General features: G+C 45.8%; 1 protein-coding gene and 1 long non-coding RNA gene across 4 annotated transcripts in view; one reads left to right on the plus strand and one right to left on the minus strand.

Moving 5' to 3' along the window:
* Magi3 (membrane associated guanylate kinase, WW and PDZ domain containing 3) overlaps positions 1–8,153 on the minus strand; it is a 261,567-nt gene extending 253,414 nt beyond the window's left edge. For all 3 annotated transcript variants that reach the window (XM_045137897.1, XM_004667556.2, XM_004667558.2), the window contains exon 1: positions 7,822–8,153. In XM_045137897.1, the coding sequence (XP_044993832.1) occupies positions 7,822–8,137 (316 nt within the window). In that variant the 5' untranslated portion in view covers positions 8,138–8,153. The remainder of the gene's footprint in view (positions 1–7,821) is intronic.
* Positions 8,154–9,110: 957 nt separating this feature from the next.
* Positions 9,111–10,641, plus strand: LOC123456080. The gene is made up of 2 exons (XR_006634304.1): positions 9,111–9,517; positions 10,400–10,641. It is a non-coding gene; the product is annotated as an uncharacterized LOC123456080 (long non-coding RNA).
* Positions 10,642–18,782: the final 8,141 nt, after the last annotated feature.

Below are 18,782 nucleotides of genomic sequence, written 5' to 3' on the forward strand. Positions count from 1 at the left end.
GGTTTTCTCATTTACTACTGAAAAGATCCCAATCCTACTTAGTCAAACCCTGTCTCTCAAAGTCAAAGTAAGTTCTAAGTTCTTCACATTCCCTCCCAACCAGCCAAGCTGAATTAGAAAATAAGGGCATATGACAAAGACCCTACCAAGACCTTAAAAAGAATGTGACCTTTCTCTTACCTCATACACATATTTAACTTCCAAAAATCCATTATTTTCACCCATACATGTATACTTTCTTGAACTGTTTTTGATAAAATATCGATTTAGTTCAAGCAAATTACTTAATCTGGTGTACAATCAAAACACAGCAGTAATTCCAACATGGGAGGTATGATGTTAATCTTGTGAACCTGAGAGATTTAGAATCACAATGGAAACAAACATGTCTGTGAGAAGAGTTTCTAAATTAGGTTAACTGAGGTGAGAAGATCTATCCCAAATTTAGGCAGCACCATTCCATGTGTTGGGGTCTTGTACTGACTAAAAAGGAGAAAGAGAGCTGAGCACCAGCATTCATCTTTCTTTGCTTCCTGATGTTTTTACTTAATGTTACCAACTTGCTTCAAGCTACTGACTTCCTCACTATTACTGGACTATATCCCAAAACTGTAAAACAAAATAAACCCCTCATTCCTTAAATTGCTTATATCAGAAATTTTGGGGCTGGAGAGATGGCTTAGGGGTTAAGTGCTTGCCTGCAAAGCCTAAGGACCCTGGTTCGAGGCTCAACTCCCCAGGACCCATGTAGGCCAGATGCACAAGGTGGCACATGCATGCATATGGAGTTCTTTTTCAGTGGCTGGAGGCCCTGGCACGTCCATTCTCTATCTGCCTCTTTCCCTCTCTGTCTGTCACTCTCAAATAAATAAATAAAAATAAACAAAAATAAATATTAAAAAGGAAATTTTGTCACAAATATAAACATGACTTTATATTTACTTTCCCTTTTTTGTAATTGAGGGAGTAGAGTTCGAGTGACTGGACCCCTGAAGGTAAGAAGGGCGGAAAAGTTGTACTTGCTAAAAATCCAAGATCATCTGACTTCTTATCTCTCTTGCCTAGCTCAGTAGAACTGTTTTCCACAGTGAGGACCCCTCCTAGGAGGGAAGTCTTTCATAGGATTTAAACATTGTGGTTGGTCAAATTCAGCCCCTGTAACTTGGTGCCAGAGCTAATCTCTTCCAGAGACAGCCCCTAGCCCTAACCAACCAGCTGGCCCTCTGGTTCACCTGGGCCAAAGACAGCCCAACATCCTAAGGTTATAAATACCTTTGCAAGGGAGGGCAGGCTCTTGGATCACTTGGGAACTTCCAGCTGTGGGTGAGTTTTTCCCAGGTCCTAGCACAGGCCCAGTCAGGAGGGCCTCTTAGCCCTTACTCTCCGCATGGGTTCTTTATCCCATCCAGATCCCCACATGGCAGGACCTCCTAGAACTTTTCTCTTTCCATGCTTTTTCCCAGATCCATATCTGGTGACACAGACTCCTGAGCTACATGTGGCCCACATGAGCTTTTGGGATCCACGTGGTATACTTCTCTCTACTTTATCTCCCCTTACCTCCCAGCCTTCCCCTCTCTGCACTCCTTTATAAAATCTGTGTAAAATGTGGCATTTTGAAAATCATTCTCTTGAATCTGGAATTGCCAACTGAAGCAATTCCAGAACTCCAATTTCCCCATTACATAATGACTTAGAAACCAAATCCTTGCTAATTCTCTCTTCCCCTCACCCCATCAAATTGAGACAGTGTCTCACTGCTCAGGCTAGCCTTGAACTCAGCTCAATAATCCCACTTCAACCTCTCAAATAGTTGGTATTACAGGCATACACTACCATGCAAAGCTCACAGTACCTTAGTACAGCAAGACATACAACTACTTAGTTCATTTTTTACCTAAATCCAGACTAAAACATACCTGAACTGTTAAGCACTGGGAGAAAAATAAAATAAATAAACCTTTCCTACAGGTATTTCTTACTAATGAGTCATTCAGCTCCCACAATGTTGTATACTTCTTGAAGACACTATTTTTGATTCATTTTGTCATGACCAGTACTAAACTTAGTGCTGGCCCACCGTGGGGGCATCACTAGGTGTTTATGGGGAGTGACTGTATGCCAGCAAAAGGACTTTCCATTTTCTGTTTAGAAAGTAAAAACAATAGCATTTCATGGAAAACGTTCTGAATATTGGACTTCAAGGACAGGAAGAGAGGTGAATGGGTTTGCCACTCTTCCCCACAAACAAGTCTCTTCACAACAGCAGCCTCCTCATTACTGAGAACCCACCTTGGTAACAGCTTCCTATTGAGGACATCCATTCTCCTACTGAAACACCGCAGGAACTAGACAGTTTCCTTGGCTAGGCAGACAGGGAAAACAAGCCCTTGGTACATGATTATATTCTAACCCAAGATGGTAAAGGGGGTGACCCCAGTTCCAAATTCTTCCTGGCCTAAATGAATTTTCCCACCAGTGGCCTGGCTTGGTGAGCTTTCTGGGACCTGTTCAGTACTAAATGCATCATAAACTAAACAGTGCCTTCTCTTTTATATAAAATGACCAATCATGGACTCTGGCAAGGTGGATTTTCCCAAGTCCAGTTCTCCCTGTGACTGCGGATTTCCCAGCTCTGGAATCCCCTCCTTCCTGAGGACTCTGTTCTCTGCTTCTTTTCCTCTGACTTTAATATAAACTTTATTCTTTTAAACCCTTTCCTACTTTTAAATTCTTTAACGGGCAGAAAAAAACGAACCCAATACCTCTAGTTTGTATCACTACTGTAATGTAGTGTTTCAAGATATTTACTTCTCAGAACAGGAATAAAAACTGTTAATTCAAGGTGAAACAATTCTATTCTTTAATACCAAAACTTTTGTCCTTTGTAAAATCACAAGGGATGGTAAAGTGTTTGCCTACCATGCACAAAGCCCTGGGTTTGATTCCTAACACCCACTTAAAACTAGGCATGTTGATGCATGCCTGCAATTCCAACACCAGGATGCAAAGTAGATTTAACAATTTCAGAGGAAAAAATAATATATATTCTCTATAATATTCAAAATATTCTCCAGAAGTTCAGTTTTAGTAATAAACTGAATAAAACAAAAAGTAATCTGAAATGTGAAAGGGCCAAATGCTAAGTGCTTCAGTCACTAAGATGGCAAGAAATTAAAGAATTGTTAAAATAGTTAAACTAGGAAAGTAAAATTTACAGACTAAATTATAGGGATTCCAGGGGTAAAGGGAACATCAATACAGCAACCAGAACGATAGACTAGAAAAGGAAACCAAATCAAATACATGGAAAATGTCTGGACATAGTACTCCTACAAAGTGATATAGAAAAGAATTGTTAATGATGGAGTAAGAGTCAGCAAATCAGTTGTGCTGCTATGCCACAAACCCATAAATCATAGCAAATCAAAGTGTCAATGAGCAGAATCCTGAACCCAACCACTAAGTTAAGATCTTCAAAGAAAGAAAACTGAGGGCTGAGAGATGGCTTAGCAGTTAAGGCACTTGTCTGCAAAACCAAAGGTCTCAGGTTCGATTCCTCAGGACTCACATAAGCCAGACGCACAAGGCAGAGCATGTGTCTGGAGTTCATTTGCAGTGGCTGGGGCCCTGACATGCCCTTTCTCTTATCTATCTGCCTCTTTCTCCCTCTCTCAAACAAATAAATATTTCTTTTAAAACAGTGACACCACTGGGTGTGGTGGTACACACCTTTGGGAGGCAGAGATAGGAGGATCGCCATGAGATGGAGGGCACCCTGAGACTCCACAGTGAATCCCAGGTCAGTCTGGGCCAGAGTGAGACCCTACCTCAAAAAAAAAAAAAGCCGGGCATGGTGGCACACGCCTTTAATCCCAGCACTTGGGAGGCAGAGGGAGGAGGATCGCCGTGAGTTCAAGGCCACCCTGAGACTCCATACTGAATTCCATGTCAACCTGGGCTAGAGTGAGACCCTACCTCAAAAAAAAAAAAAAAAAAAGACACCAAAATTTGGAAAAGCAGGAATATTTCAAATTAAGGTTTATCAAACTATGATGGCACTACCCCTAAAAAAGATGCTACCTCACTCAATCTGGTTTCTATTGTTTAAAAGATACTGAATACTGCAAATCAAGATTAGCAAACAGCTCTCATTTCTCTTGCTCTTCAGACATTACAACTACTAACAAAACTCACTGTCCTGTTAACCACTAACCCCCAAACACTAACGAAAAGATCCGAAAGTAGAGAAGCCACAATTTTCATTATTTGTGTACCATAAATATTCCTTATTTAAAAGCATCCAGTAATATTTTCCTACCAAGAGGGAAATGTATTTCAAGAAATGAGTTCATTTTAACAAAAGTCTCATAGACACTGGATGTCACAGAGTCAGTAAAGAACACTTTTACCTGTACTTAATGCATAAGTATTTTTTTAAATATTAAACCAACTGCTTGGCTGCATTAAGGCAACTGGCTGCTGCCTGTGATTTAGGTACAGTACTGAAGTTAAGGTGAGGGCAATGCAGTAAGGCAATAGACAATGAAGATGTTCTATAAAACTCTGAACATTCAGTTTACAGTCTTTTACAACAAAACTAACTAACTACTTGTCTCTAAATTAATCCAAATTAAAAAAAAAAAAGTTTTAAGAATATACTCTGGAGACTGGGGAGATTGCTCAATGTTTAAAGGTGCTTGCTTGCAAAGCCTGCAAGCCTGGGTTCAATTCACCAACCACCCATGTAACAGCATGCAAAAAGTGGTACAATCATCCCATGTTTGTCTACAGCATCAAGAGACCCTAGCACACTCAATACACACAGCACAGAAATTACTTAATTATATATAACTTAAAAATATATACTTGAGGTCAAATCACAGAAACTCATGCTAGAGAAGGGTTTCACCAGAGGGAAAATTCAGCTTTCTTTACTTTTGGGAAAATATAAAGTTCTAAAGAGTCTCCTAAGAACAGGAAAAGAACTGACTGCTAAGCACTATGCTAATACTAAAACTAAGAAACTCCCCAATTCTCTCAGGAAAAGTCGGAAAGTAGGAACCAAATTTTAAAGAGAATTTCAATTATCCTTTAAAGATTGTAACAAAAGAAAGAAAAATACACTACCCTAAGTTAAAAGTAAACACAACCACTGCCAGAAAGAACTGTCTTTAAGGGATGGAGAGATGACTTAGCAGTTAAGGCACTTGGGCTGCAAAGCCAAAAGACCCAGGTTCAATTCCCCAGAACACACGTGAGCCACATGCACAAGGGAGCACATACATCTTGAGTTCATTTGCAGTGGCTGGAGGCCCTGGTGTGCCCATGCTCTCTCTTTCTCTCTCTCTCTATTTCTCATTCTCTCTCTCAAATAAATAAATAAATAAAATATTATTTTTAAAAAAAAGAACTGTCTTTAAGCACCCAGAGATGGCACTGGTTTGGCCAGGCTCCCCTCGCAGCCATGTCCCGCAGCCCTGCTCCTGCTCCTGCCCCTGCCGTGGACCATCAGAAGACAATGAGATCACTCCCCATGAACATTACAGCTTACACTGGGCTCACACTGTGCTAGTTTGTAAATGATATGTTATGAGTACAGTTTAACAAAGAGCTACTAGTCAAGACAAGAGACAGAATGCTGTTTATTGTATAGTACCTTATTAAACTGAAAACTTCATCTTTCTCAAAGTTTGGATAAAATGGAAAAAACAAAGAAGGAAAGGTTTCTTTTTGAAATCGCCTTACTCTGCATTTCCCTCCTTTCTAACTGAATCACAACAGTGTAGGATCTTTGTCTCCTCTAGAGATGACACTTAGACTGTAAGTAAACTTAAAGATCCACAGTCAGCCTCTCCAAGTTCTTAATTTCTAAAATGGAAAGTTTGCGTTTAACCTACAAAAACCTTGCTATTACTACAAATGTTGCTTTTAAGGAAAGCCATTTAACATAATACCTAACAGAGATTAAAAATTTTAAATTACAATTTGCTTAGAACCAAGCATATTGAATCTCAAAGAACACAGAAACAATGATATCCATTAGAAATTATCAGGGCTTTAAAATACAAGAGTAGCATTCAGAATTATTGCTAATGATTTAAGATGTATTACAACACCAACAAGTTACTTCCTATATTTTGGCTAAGTATTTAAAGTAGGATAGAGACTTTGAATGCCAAGAAGGCAAAGTCTTTTTAAATAAAAATGCCAACTACAGTCTAGGGCCAGAAAGTTTGTTCAACACAGTTAATATGACTGCCTAACACGCTAAACCCTGAGCTATTTTCTTAAATTTGGTGTAAAGGTAGAAACTGTGTAATATGTAAGCCACACTAATATTTATTAAGGAGCCATTGCTCTACTCTTTTCTATCAAATGACAACAGTTTGGAACAGAACAACTTCTTTCAACCTGCGAACTTCAGAGCAATCTCTTTAAACAACAACTATACTCTCATCCATGCCTCAACTGATCTAAACAAAGCAAAGTGAGGATGCAGATGTTCTCATTATTCCCTGACTCATGAATTTGAACTCTGTGGTACCCAGGCTATGAAATGCTGCCTGTATAGCATTTTGCTAAATTACAGCCCTAAACTCTTTCCTCCTCCCTTCAAAATAAGGTCTTGGGAGTTAAGAATCTTACAGTTCTCAAAACGATACAGAAAAAGCTGTTTACAGTCTGTCAAAGTTCTAAACATTAAAGAAAACCTCACATGAACTCAAAAACATAAAATGAATATGACAAAATAGGCTAAGAACAGACATTAATTTTAAGGTTGTAGACTATGTATGTTACATACCCCCAACACACACATGTATATAGCCTTCAGTTACAATTAAGCTCAAAGACGAGTAGATATCTTTCCAAAGTAAGTTGCTAAGGAAGGAAGGAAAAAAAACAAAAAACCTGGGAGACAGCAGATTAAATTTTTCTCCAGAATCTTCTAGCATTTTGTGGTGAAACAACAGACCGAAATCTAACCCAGGTCACAATAAGGCCGCTGATTATATTTTGGCGTTCGGTGTGTTAGATCACATTCAATAAAAACAACCCGATTTCTAATAACGTTGTAGTCATAATTCTCGCCTACATCTCAAAATCCAAACCACATTTTACCAATGCTGGGTTCGACCCACACGGTTCTCAATTACAGATTCATGAGACTACTACATACTATCAGAGCTGACTGTACGCAGTCTGATCAATGCTTTGAAACTGGCAAGTATGCCATAAACGTAACGTGCTTTGCAGCACACTGTACTAGCATAAAAGCCACGGAGGCGACCAGGGTGCTTTCTAAGCCTGGCTTCATCCAATTCTGTGCAATCGGAAGCTTTATCAACGCACTCACTAGCTAGGCAAGCCAGGTCTTCTTCACACCTGTGCCACACACCACACACTACCTCACCGGTACCCAGACACCTGAACCACCCGGACCCAGAGTTGGGCGGTCAGCTTCCCAAACGTCTGCTGGTGTGCTGAGCCTCGCAGTTACTCCGGGGGATAACCTTGGCACCCGATCCGGCGACAGGTCTCCATAGAGAAGCCCCTTTTCCCCCAGTTAGACCGTTCCAGAGCAAATACGACAACCAGAGGACCTCTTCCACAAAGGAGAGTAGAAAAGGGCTGGCCTTCCCAGCTCCAGGCGAAAACTCTTGCTGCGGTGGGAGACCGAGCTTGGGTCGCAACGCCGTGACAGCTGGCAGATCATCCCCGAGGCTCAGCGTTCCCAGCGGTCACCCGGGAAGCCCCGGGGCCACCCTTCCCCTCTCGGGGAACCCCTCCCCCGTCCCCGGCCTCGGCCCGCCCGCGCACCTGGCTTCACGGTCTTCAGACGGATGGGCTCGCGGAAGTGGCGGATGACAGCCAGGGTGTCCCGGTTGGTGAGCCCGCTGACGGGCGTCCCGTTCACCTCCAGCAGCACATCGCCCGGGCTGGGCGCCTTGCCCGACACCACGCAGCAGGTGCCCCCGCCGGGCTCGTCGCGGAGCCGCCCCAGGTACGGGAACTCGCCGCGCTCCGCGCCGCCCCGGATCTCGGCGCCCAAGTCGCCCGGGGGCCCGGCCCAGGACACCGCGCACTCCTGCACCTTGCTGAGCCAGTGCTTCTTCTTCTTCAGCGTCTTCGACATCCCGACCCCCGCTGCACCATGGGGAGCGGCCCGGGGGGGGGGAGAGGGGGCGCCGCTGCGGGCCCCTCGCAGTCCGGTCAGGGGGGCCCCCCGCCGTGCCGGCCCCCCGACCTCAGCGAGACGCCCCTCTGACGCCGCTCGCTCCGGGCCGCGCCTCCCGGGCTCGGCGACGGCCACCGAGCGGGGCGCGGAGCGAAACGAGAGCGGACGTCCCCGGGCGGTTCCCAGAGGCAGGGGCTTCGGGCGGGGTCAGCGCCGACGGACGGACTGACGGCCGCCCGGCCGGCCCCGGGCTCGGCGCCCGCGCGGCGGGAAAAGGCTGCGAGAGAGGCAGGGGGGCGGGAGCTCAGGGCAAAGCCGGAACGCGAGAGTCCGTCGGGGCCGCGCACAGGCGCGCGGAGCCTCCGTCGCCGGATCGACCGCGGCCGCAGCGGAGCCGGAGCGCAGAGACCAACGCCTGCCACTGGCTGCCAGGAAACTGCCGCTTTCAAACCCGCCGCAACCTCCTCCTCCTCCTTCTCTCCTCGCCGGTCCCCTCCCCCGCCCTCGCCCGGCCCTCACCCCGGCCCCGCCCCCTCCCGCCGCGCGGCGCCCGGCGCGCTGCCGTCACCGGCCGGGCGCTGAGGGACGCGCCCCAGCTCTCGACTCTCGCGCCAGGGATTGGCTTCTTTCAGGCAGAGAGGCGGGCCTTTGTCGGGAAGGAGGAGCGCTGATTGGCTGGATGTAGTAGAGGAGGCGGGCACTAGAATGACTGAAGTTTAGAGAGGGAGGAAAAAAAGAAGTTTGGAGTGTGAGGCGAGGCGGAGGGGAGGGAAGGAGAGGGGTGGGCCGGGGAGCGGGCAGCAGGTCGCTGGGCCGCGTGAGGCCCTCCGCCCCGAGGCTCCAGCCAGGAAAGCTCGCACGCCGGGAGTGACCCCACTCCTCGAAGTGGGGGCGTGGCCCGCAAGCCCGACGGGGGCGGAGCCTGGGAGCCGTCGCCCAGCGCCCTGCAGCGTTGAGCTTGGGGCTGGAGCCCTCGAGCCCAGTCCCGAGCAGTCCCCGCGGCGGGGCCTCCGGAGGGGCCTGTTGCAGCGGATCGCTTATGCGGAGTCAGCGTGTCTTGTGCGCTCCTTCGCTCTTCAAATGTTACCGAACGACCCCTGAAGCCCAGGCTTCGGAGCCCGGCTCGTGGAGAGTGAAAATACAGCCCTGCGCTTCACGGCTATGTGACCCCGGGCAGGGTAGAACACCTCTCTGAGCCCAGTGTCCCGGGCTGCAAAGAAAAGATCCTTGCACTGGCGACTGCGCCTCGAGGATGAAGACGGGCCTTGCTCTCGAGGGGGTCGCAGCCTAGCGGAGAGATTGACGAGCAAGCAGATCGCTGGGGGAAGAGGCAAGGAGGTGGGTCATAAGCAGCTTGGCGCCTGCAGACCTGAGTTGAAATCCTGACTACTGCTTATTTGCTTTGACCTTAGCCAGGTCCTCTTCTTGTCTGCTCATCTGTTAAAGAGGTGGCAAATAAAGACGTGACGTCCCAGGTGTGATTTTTGTTTTTCAAAAACTTGAACTTTCCTTCCTGGCTCCACGCACACTCTTCCCAGTGTTTGGAGCATCCTTCATCCAATCTCTTTTTAAAAAAAAATCCCATCCCTTCCAGATAGCCTTCGAGGATTTCTTGTTCTCAAGTAGGAAGGATTTTCTCTCAGCTATCCTACTTTGTCTCTGTTTGTGACGTGACTTGTTTCCTGGCTCCCTTTAATGGTTTAAAAAAAAAAAAAAAAAAACCTGTTTGAACTCGGAGGAACTCCACAGCTGGAACCGGCGGGACCGAGCTTCAAACAGCTGCGGTGATTTCCTTCGCACCATTGTATCAGTCCTGGCCTCAGGAAACAAATGGCACCTCACAAACATGTGGGAGGGGCGTGGGAAACCACAAGGGAAGCAGAGCCCTGAAGGCTCCAGGATCTGTCCCAGCAAGGAAGGAACGGTTTGCCAGGCTCAGGGGTTCCGAGGCTTCCTGTCAGGAGCCAGTGACCTTCAGTCCACGGTGCAGTCACAGCTCAGAAATCACCCAAGAAAGGGGGCTGGGAGTTCCTGGTCCGCCCTCTGCCCTGCACAGGCCCCCACTGGCCAAGTCAAAGGAAGCCAGAGGATAGGGGAGGTTTCTGATGCCACAGCCTCTTGGGGCAGAGAAAACAGGGCATCTGGAGGGAAACGGGAATGTGGAGTGCTCAGACTTACATCTAAAACAAAGCCTTTTTTTTTTTTTCTTTTCCTGAACAGCTACTTTAGACTAAGAGACTCCTGGGTGAAGTCCTGATTCTTTTCACGTCTAATTTGGATGAAACTCAGAAGGCATGTCCCCGCCTAGATTGTATCTGCTTAGAATGCCTTTGGCAGTGAAGAACAAAACATCTGACAAATAGTAGCTGAAAGTGTGATATCACTTTCATATCTTCTAACATAAAGTTCAAGTGTAGGTACTTTGTAGACACGTTGAGCAACATGATCACTGTCATCAAGGACTGAAGTCTTTGTTGTGTTTGCTCCTTGTCTCCAAGCTTGTCACTTCTTAATTACAATGTGGCGGCCACAGCTCCAGCCAGTACATCCTGAGGGGTCATTATATGAAGCAAGAAGAGGACTCAAGGAAGTGCTGCTCCCAATTTTATGGAGAAAAAAAAAATCTTTACTATATTGTCCCTTCACACAGTAAAATCTCCCTTAATGGCTAGAGAAATTGTCACATGCCCACTTAAGATCAGTCACTGTCAAAAGGAAATGGAATTGCCACAGTTCATTACAGTGAATCACCCCTTTCTGTTTGGGAGATGAAAGGGAGGCTAGTTGTAAAGCAGTCACCCAACAATATCTGACAGTCCTGACCATACGTCGATTCTTTTGCTGTGATTAGGAGCTTGAGCTTCAGAGTGAGACTCACAGCCCAGCTTTTCTGCTTCCCGGCCCTTTGACCTTCAGCAAGCGGCTGATGTCGCTGAACTTCAGTCCCCCACCCACAGAATGGTAGAACAACAGTGCTTGACTGAGTTGTGGAAATGCTTGTTTGCAACTATTTGGGCCCAGCCTTCAGCAGGGGGGTGGCCTATAGCAAACACTCCTGTTATTTTATTCATTTATTTATTTTAAATATTTATTTGAGAGAGAGAATGGGCACACCAGGGCCTCCTGCTGCTGCAGACTGTAGATGCATGTGCCGCCTTATGTGTCTGGCTTTACTTGGGTACTGGGGAATTGAACCTGGCCATCAGGCTTTGCAAACAAAGCATTGAACCACTGAACTATCTCCCCAGTCCCGCTCCTGTTATTTTAGCTTGTGTTTGTCATATTCATGAGAAGACTAAATTCATTGTCGGTCACCTCTTCAATTCTACAAGTACTAAGTTTTAGAGAACATTAGTTCAGTTTATTAAAAAAAAAAAAAAACTCTAATGGGCTGGAGTGATGGCTTAGCAGTTAAGACACCTACAAGGTCTGAGGACCCAGATTTGATTCCCCAGTACCCACATAAAGCCAGGTGCACAAAGTGGCACATGTATCCAGAATTTGTTTGCAGTGACTAAAGGCCCTGGCATGCCCATTCTCTATCTGCCTCTTTCTCTCAAATAAATAAAATGTTTTTTTTTTTAAATAGTCTATAAATTCTCAACCCACCCAATGAGTGACTTACTACATAGTTAAAAGGATCACATTTTAATTCCCCCTGAAATGACACCTACTTGGACGCTGTTAGTGTTTATCACTGTTTCCCAAGTCTAAGGCTGGGATTAAGAGTTACAGTTTTTATTCGGAACTACTACTAAGGCAAACGGTATGAACCTGGTTCAACAACAACAACCAAAAGTGAAGCAATGGAGTTTGATGATTTCCAAAATTTCTTTAGGCTATCTCCACTTTATAGAGCTAGAATGTGTTTAAGTATGGAAAACACCTAAGTTAGGTCCCAGGGTGGCTGCAGTAGTTCCAAGTCCAAGTATCATATCCTCTCATCCAACAGTGATCAAAGATGGAAAGAAGGGAAAGTGTTTCTGCATCTCCTTTGTGTAGCCCAAGGAAGCCTTCTCTAAAGGCCCCTAACAAGACTTAACCCTCTAGACTCATTAGCCACCATCCCCCAAGTATCTGACTAAGCCAGTCTCTGCCAAGGAGACCAGAGCCAGACTTGTGAATCTGGCTGCTTCTCTCGAGTGTGGAAGGCATGCTACTACACTCTGGCTGGGTACAACTGGAGGGTCTCCCTGTGGATGCGGGGGAGAGACTGACGTCTCGAGAGGCAGGCCACAGTGCCTGCCACAGACTCGTTGCATTGGAAGCTTTATTTCATGCCATTGTGTTGAGTGATCCTGATAAGTTAAATAACCCTGCCCCTCTCAATACAAACTTTCAAGGACAGAACGTATAAGTTTCCATCGTTTCTGACATGACCCACAGTTATTCCTTTGTTGTGTCCCCAGCTGTGTGTGGCTGTCCAAAGCAAGACACAACACATGTAGGGGGAATGTCCAGGTCCACTTTCAGTTCTAGTCTCATAAGTTTCTTTCATGAAAACCTGAATCTCTAGAAATGGTAACTCAAACCACCAGTAGTTAGATGAAGTATTAAAGGGAAAGAGATGGAGTGGTTAGGTGGTAAAAATATTTACTCCTATACAGAATACATGAAACTTTAGCATGTGTCCCAACATAAATTATTACAAGATGATCTTCATGGCTCATGCTGGTAATCCCAGCACTCAGAAAGCTAAGAAGGATCAGAGCTTCAAAGTAATCGTTGGCTATATAAGCAGGTTCAAGTATAGACTAGATGCATGAGACCCTGTCTTAAGAAGTGAATACAAAAATAAGGCTGGGCATGAGGACCTGAGTTTGATCCTCTACCCAGGTAAAATGCCAGGCATGGGTGGTGCACGCTTGAAATCCCAGCACTGGGAAGGCAGAGACAGAAGGATCTGTGGGGCTCACTGGCCAGCTAGGTCTAGCCTAATTGGTGACTGATGAGAGACCTTATCGCAAAGGAGGTAGATGACATAGCTGAGTATAATTCTTGGGTTTGGCCTCTGCCCTCCACATGCATGGGTACACATTTGCATGTACAAACACACACATAAAAAATTTTAAAGTTGGAAGTGGGGATAGGTGGAGCAGACAGTATAAATATTTACCTTCTCTACAGAACGTATGAATAATCTGGTTTCCCCAGCAATGGCTATAATACAATCATCTTGAATTGTTTAAATTCTAATCTGCTGCAAAAACTTTACTAGCCAGGCCATGTAGTACAGGCCTAAAACCCCAGCTATTAGAGAGGCTGAGGCAGGAGAATCACAAGTTTAAGGTGAACCAGGCAACTTAGTAAGACCCAGCCTCAAAATAAAAGTGAAGCCAGGCATGTGGCTCATACCTTTAATCACAGAACTCAGGAGGATGAGTAGGAGGATCACGGTGAGCTTGAGGCCAGCCTGGGTTAGAATTCCAGGTCAGCCTGGAATACAATGAGAGCCTGTTTCCAAAAACAGGGGGGAATTGGAGAGATGGCTTAGCGGTTAAGGCACTTGCCAGCAAATCTAAAGGAACCAGGTTCAACTCCCCAGGACCCACATAAGCCAGATGCACAAGGTGGCACATGCACCCAGAGTTCATTTGCAGTGGCTGGATGCCCTGGCATGCCCATTCCCTCCCTCTCTCTCTCAAATAAATAAATAAATAAATAAATAAATAAAAGTTTTTTTTTAAAGAGGTGTGAGGATGGGGGTTGTAGTTCAGTGATAGAGCAATTAATTGCCTAGTATGCACAAGGCCCTAGGTTCATCCCCAGTATAGTGAGAGAAGGAGTGTGGAAAACAGGGAGCTGAGACTATGGTTCAGTGGATAAAGCACTTGCTATAAAAGTATGAGTGTGTGAGTTCAGATCCCCACCTCTCACATAAGATCAGACACTCCAGTGGACATTTGTGATTCCAGTGTGCCTACAGGGAGACACGTGACAGAGATAGGAGACTCTCCTGAGAGCTCCTGGGCCAGCTGTGGAATGCAGAAGTGAACAGACCCTGCCTCAAACAAGGTTGGAGGGCAGGAAGGCCATCCTCTGACCTTCACACACTTGTGACACAGATGCACCCACATTCACCCACAAACACATGTACACACATACACACCAAAATAATTTTTAATTAAAAACTCTGTGTGTGTGCGTGCATATGTTTGGGCAAGTGCATGCTGTAGCACACGTGAGGAAGTCAGAGGACAGCCATGAGGTATTGTCCCTTGCCTTCCACCTTGTCTGAAACAGTCTCTCTTGTTTGTACCAGACTAACTGGCCCAGGAACCTCAGGATTCTCCTGACTCTGCCAGCCATTGCCCTAAGCACTTTGGTATTACAGAAGTGTGCCACTGCTTGTATCTGGCCTCACATGGGTTCTGGTGATCTGCACTCTAGCTCTCAGGCCTTGGGCAGTAAGCACTTTCAAACACCACTGAAACATCTCCCCAGCCCAAGAGCAAGCTCTGCTAGCTGAGAAGACACTCACCTTTACCCACATTGTGGAAATGGCATGTGTAACGCAGTCCACCACCGCTAGCCTCACAAATCCAGTGTTAATGTCCACATGTCTTCATATTTTATTAGCATTTTGATTTGCCTAGGCCTATGTGCTAATCTATATGATAATGGTAACATATCCTCAAAGACAAATGCAGTAACATAGAAATATTTATTTCAGTTAAACAAACAAAATTGTCTAAATCATTGTTTGATGTTTTATACATAAGCATGTTGGGTTTTGTTTTGTGTGTTTGTTTGTTTGTTTATGCTTCTATCTACATTTACCTGCAAATGACTGAGTGAATCCAGCCCAAGAATATTAAAACCAACTGCAGGCCTTTGAAAGGGGAAGTTGGCTGAGCATTCAGCTGTCAAGCATGTCTAAAAAGGCAGGCCGGTCAGAACACTGACTGGAATGAACTAGAAGGTACCAGCAGGCTATGCTTACTGCTTGTTTTGTTAATGCTTGTTGAAATGGAGTCTCATTCTGTAGCCCATTTTGGCCTCAAATTCCAGATCTTCCAGCCTCCACCTCCTGAAATTATAGGTGTGTGCAACCATGCCTGGGACATCTTTTGTCTTTGAGATTAACCACAACCCCCTAGCCAAGGCTGGCCTTGATGTCACCAGACAGAGTCATCTTCTCCCTTCCCTGGCCTCAGAGCATATTGTTATTGCCCATGTGTGATCCTTTCCGGGAGCCCTTCACATCCTGAGGGTACAGATGTGCTGACCCATCCTTATGTCTCTCAATACACTGGGCACCTCATCTTTTGGCTGGTACTCTGAAAGTTCTTTACCCATCATTTCCCAGGGACAGAACTGGTGTGGTTTAAGTGCTGGTTTATGGTAATGAACAGACTTTGAAGGTCTCTACTTTTACAGGAAGAAGACAGCCTGAAACAAGGAAATGATCAAGGAGATTGTGGGAGTTATAAATAGTGGACATGAAAGAGAAGAGAAAGGATGCAGTGGTGGGTGACGGGATGAGGGCACGGCCTCCATCAGAACACAGAGGGTTTGGAGGACACCTTAGAGAGGAGAGGACCAAACATCAAGGAAAGCATGTGACCACACAGGTCAGACATTCCACGTGTCCTGTAGAGCTGTGTCTGATGTGAGGAGTGGGCTTGCGTGGCTGGAGCTGGACTCCAGAACAGAGTGCGTTGAGAAAGGAAGTCAGGAATGCCAGTGCCAATCACAGCTGCTCGTGAGGCCACAGTGAAGAAGGCAGGTATGTTGGTGTTTGTTTTTAATATATTTATTTGTTTGAGAGAGAGGAACTCCAGACATGTGCACTACTTTGTGTGTCTGGGTTTACATGGGTATTGGGGAATCGAACCTAGGCCATCAGGCTTTAATCACTGAGCTATCTCTCCAGCCCCAGAAGGTGCATTTGATACAGAGCCCAGTGATGAGTTTTGAGGAGAGCAGCGGAATGATGTGGCTTCCATTACAGACCTGATTGTTCTGTTTCTGCTGCGGTAAGGTGGGTGGTGGTGAGACTGGAAGTCCAGAAGCCAGACAGATCTGTGATAGGATGATGTATAGGTTTTTATTGTCCTCCCTAGCTCAAGGCTCATAAGCCCTCCCCACAGCAGGCCAGAGAAACTGACTGTCCTTTCCTCGGGGCAAGCCATAGAAACAGCCTTCCCTTCCCCAGGGCAGGTCATAAAAAACAACTGCTCCTTCCCCAAGGCAGATTATAGAAACTAGAATGTCTCTCACTAAGATGGCTCATGGATCAGGTATGTCCAGTCTGTTGATATTGCAACATGACATTGTGATATACAGAGTTCATGCTCAAGAACCACATAAGCAAGCTAAAAAAAAAAAAAAAAAAAGTCACAAGAAAAGATTCCATAATGTTTTAAGTAATGTTACAATTTGTGTTAGGTTGCATACACGGCTCTCCTGGGCCACATGCTGCTGCTGATTGGACAAGCTTGGCTCTAACCTCTCCCTGCCTTTCTGTCTTGGAGCTGGCCTTAAAGAAATCCTCTGGGGCTGGAGAGATGGCTTAGCGGTTAAGCGCTTGCCTGTGACGCCTAAGGACCCCGGTTCGAGGCTCGGTTCCCCAGGTCCCACGTTAGCCAGATGCACAAGGGGGCGCACGCGTCTGGAGTTCGTTGGCAGAGGCTGGAAGCCCTGGCGCGCCCATTCTCTCCCTCTATCTGTCTTTCTCTCTGTGTCTGTTGCTCTGAAAGAAAGAAAGAAAGAAAGAAAGAAAGAAAGAAAGAAAGAAAGAAAGAAAGAAAGAAAGAAAGAAAGAAAGAAAGAAAGAAAGAAAGAAAGAAAGAAGGAAAGAGGAAAGAAATCCTCTGGCCTACCTGTCAGACACTAGATCACAAAACCCTCCTCCAGAAGGGGTCCTACCAGGAAGGCTGCAGAAAGGCCAAGAAGAATCCAGACAGTCTCCCTGGCTTCCCCACAATGCCTGTTGCATTGGTTCCTACTCTCTGTGTCTAGTCACCTTCCTGCGGTAGTGTTCTTGGGTCCTTCACACCTGTGCAATGAAGGTTCCATAAAGCCACACAGGACAGAGTTCAGACAGCTCTGGGACAGCTGAACACGCAGGGTGACACATCCTGGCAGGGTTCTTTCCCTGAGCCTGGCACACTGTATCTGTCTCCCCAGCTGTGTCCTCTGCAGCCTCTATAGCAAACCAGCATAAAACATAAAAGTCTCCCTGAGTTCCACAAGCCACTGGAACAAACGAATGGAACTGGAGGAGGCAATTATGGGAACCCAAGTTTATAACTGGTCGTCTTCCCACAGCCTGTGAAGGGGAGGAGCTTGAGCCCTTGACCTATGAGGTCTGACACTGAGACAGGGACAAGTTAAAGTACATTAGGGGACGCACAGATGATGCCTACTGCTTGGTTGGTATGACTAGAATCCCCCACACGCTCCTCATTGAGGAGCTAATGATAGTCCATGGGTGCTGGGAGAGGGGGAGTCATTCTCTTCAATGTTGTAGCCAATGATAAGTGATGGAAAAAAGATGGGGTTCAGCTAGAGTGGAAGGGGTAGAATAAAAGGTATATATTGGGCTAGAGAGATAGCTTAGTGGTTAAGCACTTGCCTGTGAAGCCTAAAGACCCCAGCTCGAGGCTTGTATTCCCCAGTACCCACATAAGCCAGATGCACGTGGTGGCGCATGCACCTGGAGCTTATTTGCAGCGGCTGGAGGCCCTGGTGCACCCATTCTCTCTCTATCTGCCTCTTTCTCTCTTTGTCTGTCTGTTGCTCTCAAATAAATAAAAAATAAAACAAAAGTTTAAAAAAAGAAAAGGTATATATGAACAAAATACAATATATGTATGTATAAAAAAAGAGAAATTAAACTTAAGCTGGGCATGGAGGCCCATGCCTTTAATCCCAGCAATTGGGAGGCTGAAGTAGGAGGATCTCTGTGAGTTTGAGGCCAGTCTGTGCTACAAGATCATCTCGGGCTGGAATGAGACCCTGCCTCAAAAATAAAACAAAAAAATTAAATTTAAGAATAGGTGTTCTGGGATGGGATAGAGAGATGTCTTAGCAGTTAAAGCATTTGCCTGCAAAGCCAAAGGACCCAGGTTCAATTTCCCAGGACCCACATAAGCCAGATGCACAAGGTGATGCCTGCATCTGGAGTTGTTTGTAGAAGCTGAAGGCCCTGGTACACCCATTCTCTCTCTCTCTCTCTTTCTTTCTCTCTCTCTTTCTCTCCTCTGCCTCTTTCTTTCTCTCAAATAACAAGGGAACGCACACATCTGGAGTTTGTCCACAGTGGCTGAAAGTCCCTGGTATGCCGATGCTCGCTCACTCTCTCTCTCTCTCTGCCTCTTTCTCCCTCTCTCTGTCTCTCTCTTGAAAATAAATAAAATAAAATAATAGGTTTTCTGGGATGGAGAGATGGTTTAGTGGTTAAGGCACTTGCCTGCAAAGACTAACAACCCAGGTTTGATTCCCCGTGATCATGAAAAGCCAGATGCACAAGGTGGCATGTGAATAGAGTTTGTTTGCAATGGCTAGAAGCCTGGCATGCCTATTCTCTCTCTTTTGATCTGCCCCCCCTCAAATAAATAATTAATAAATAATTAAATAATTTATATATAATATATTT

This window comes from Jaculus jaculus, chromosome 19, assembly GCF_020740685.1.
Source record: "Jaculus jaculus isolate mJacJac1 chromosome 19, mJacJac1.mat.Y.cur, whole genome shotgun sequence".
Lineage (NCBI taxonomy): Eukaryota > Metazoa > Chordata > Mammalia > Rodentia > Dipodidae > Jaculus > Jaculus jaculus.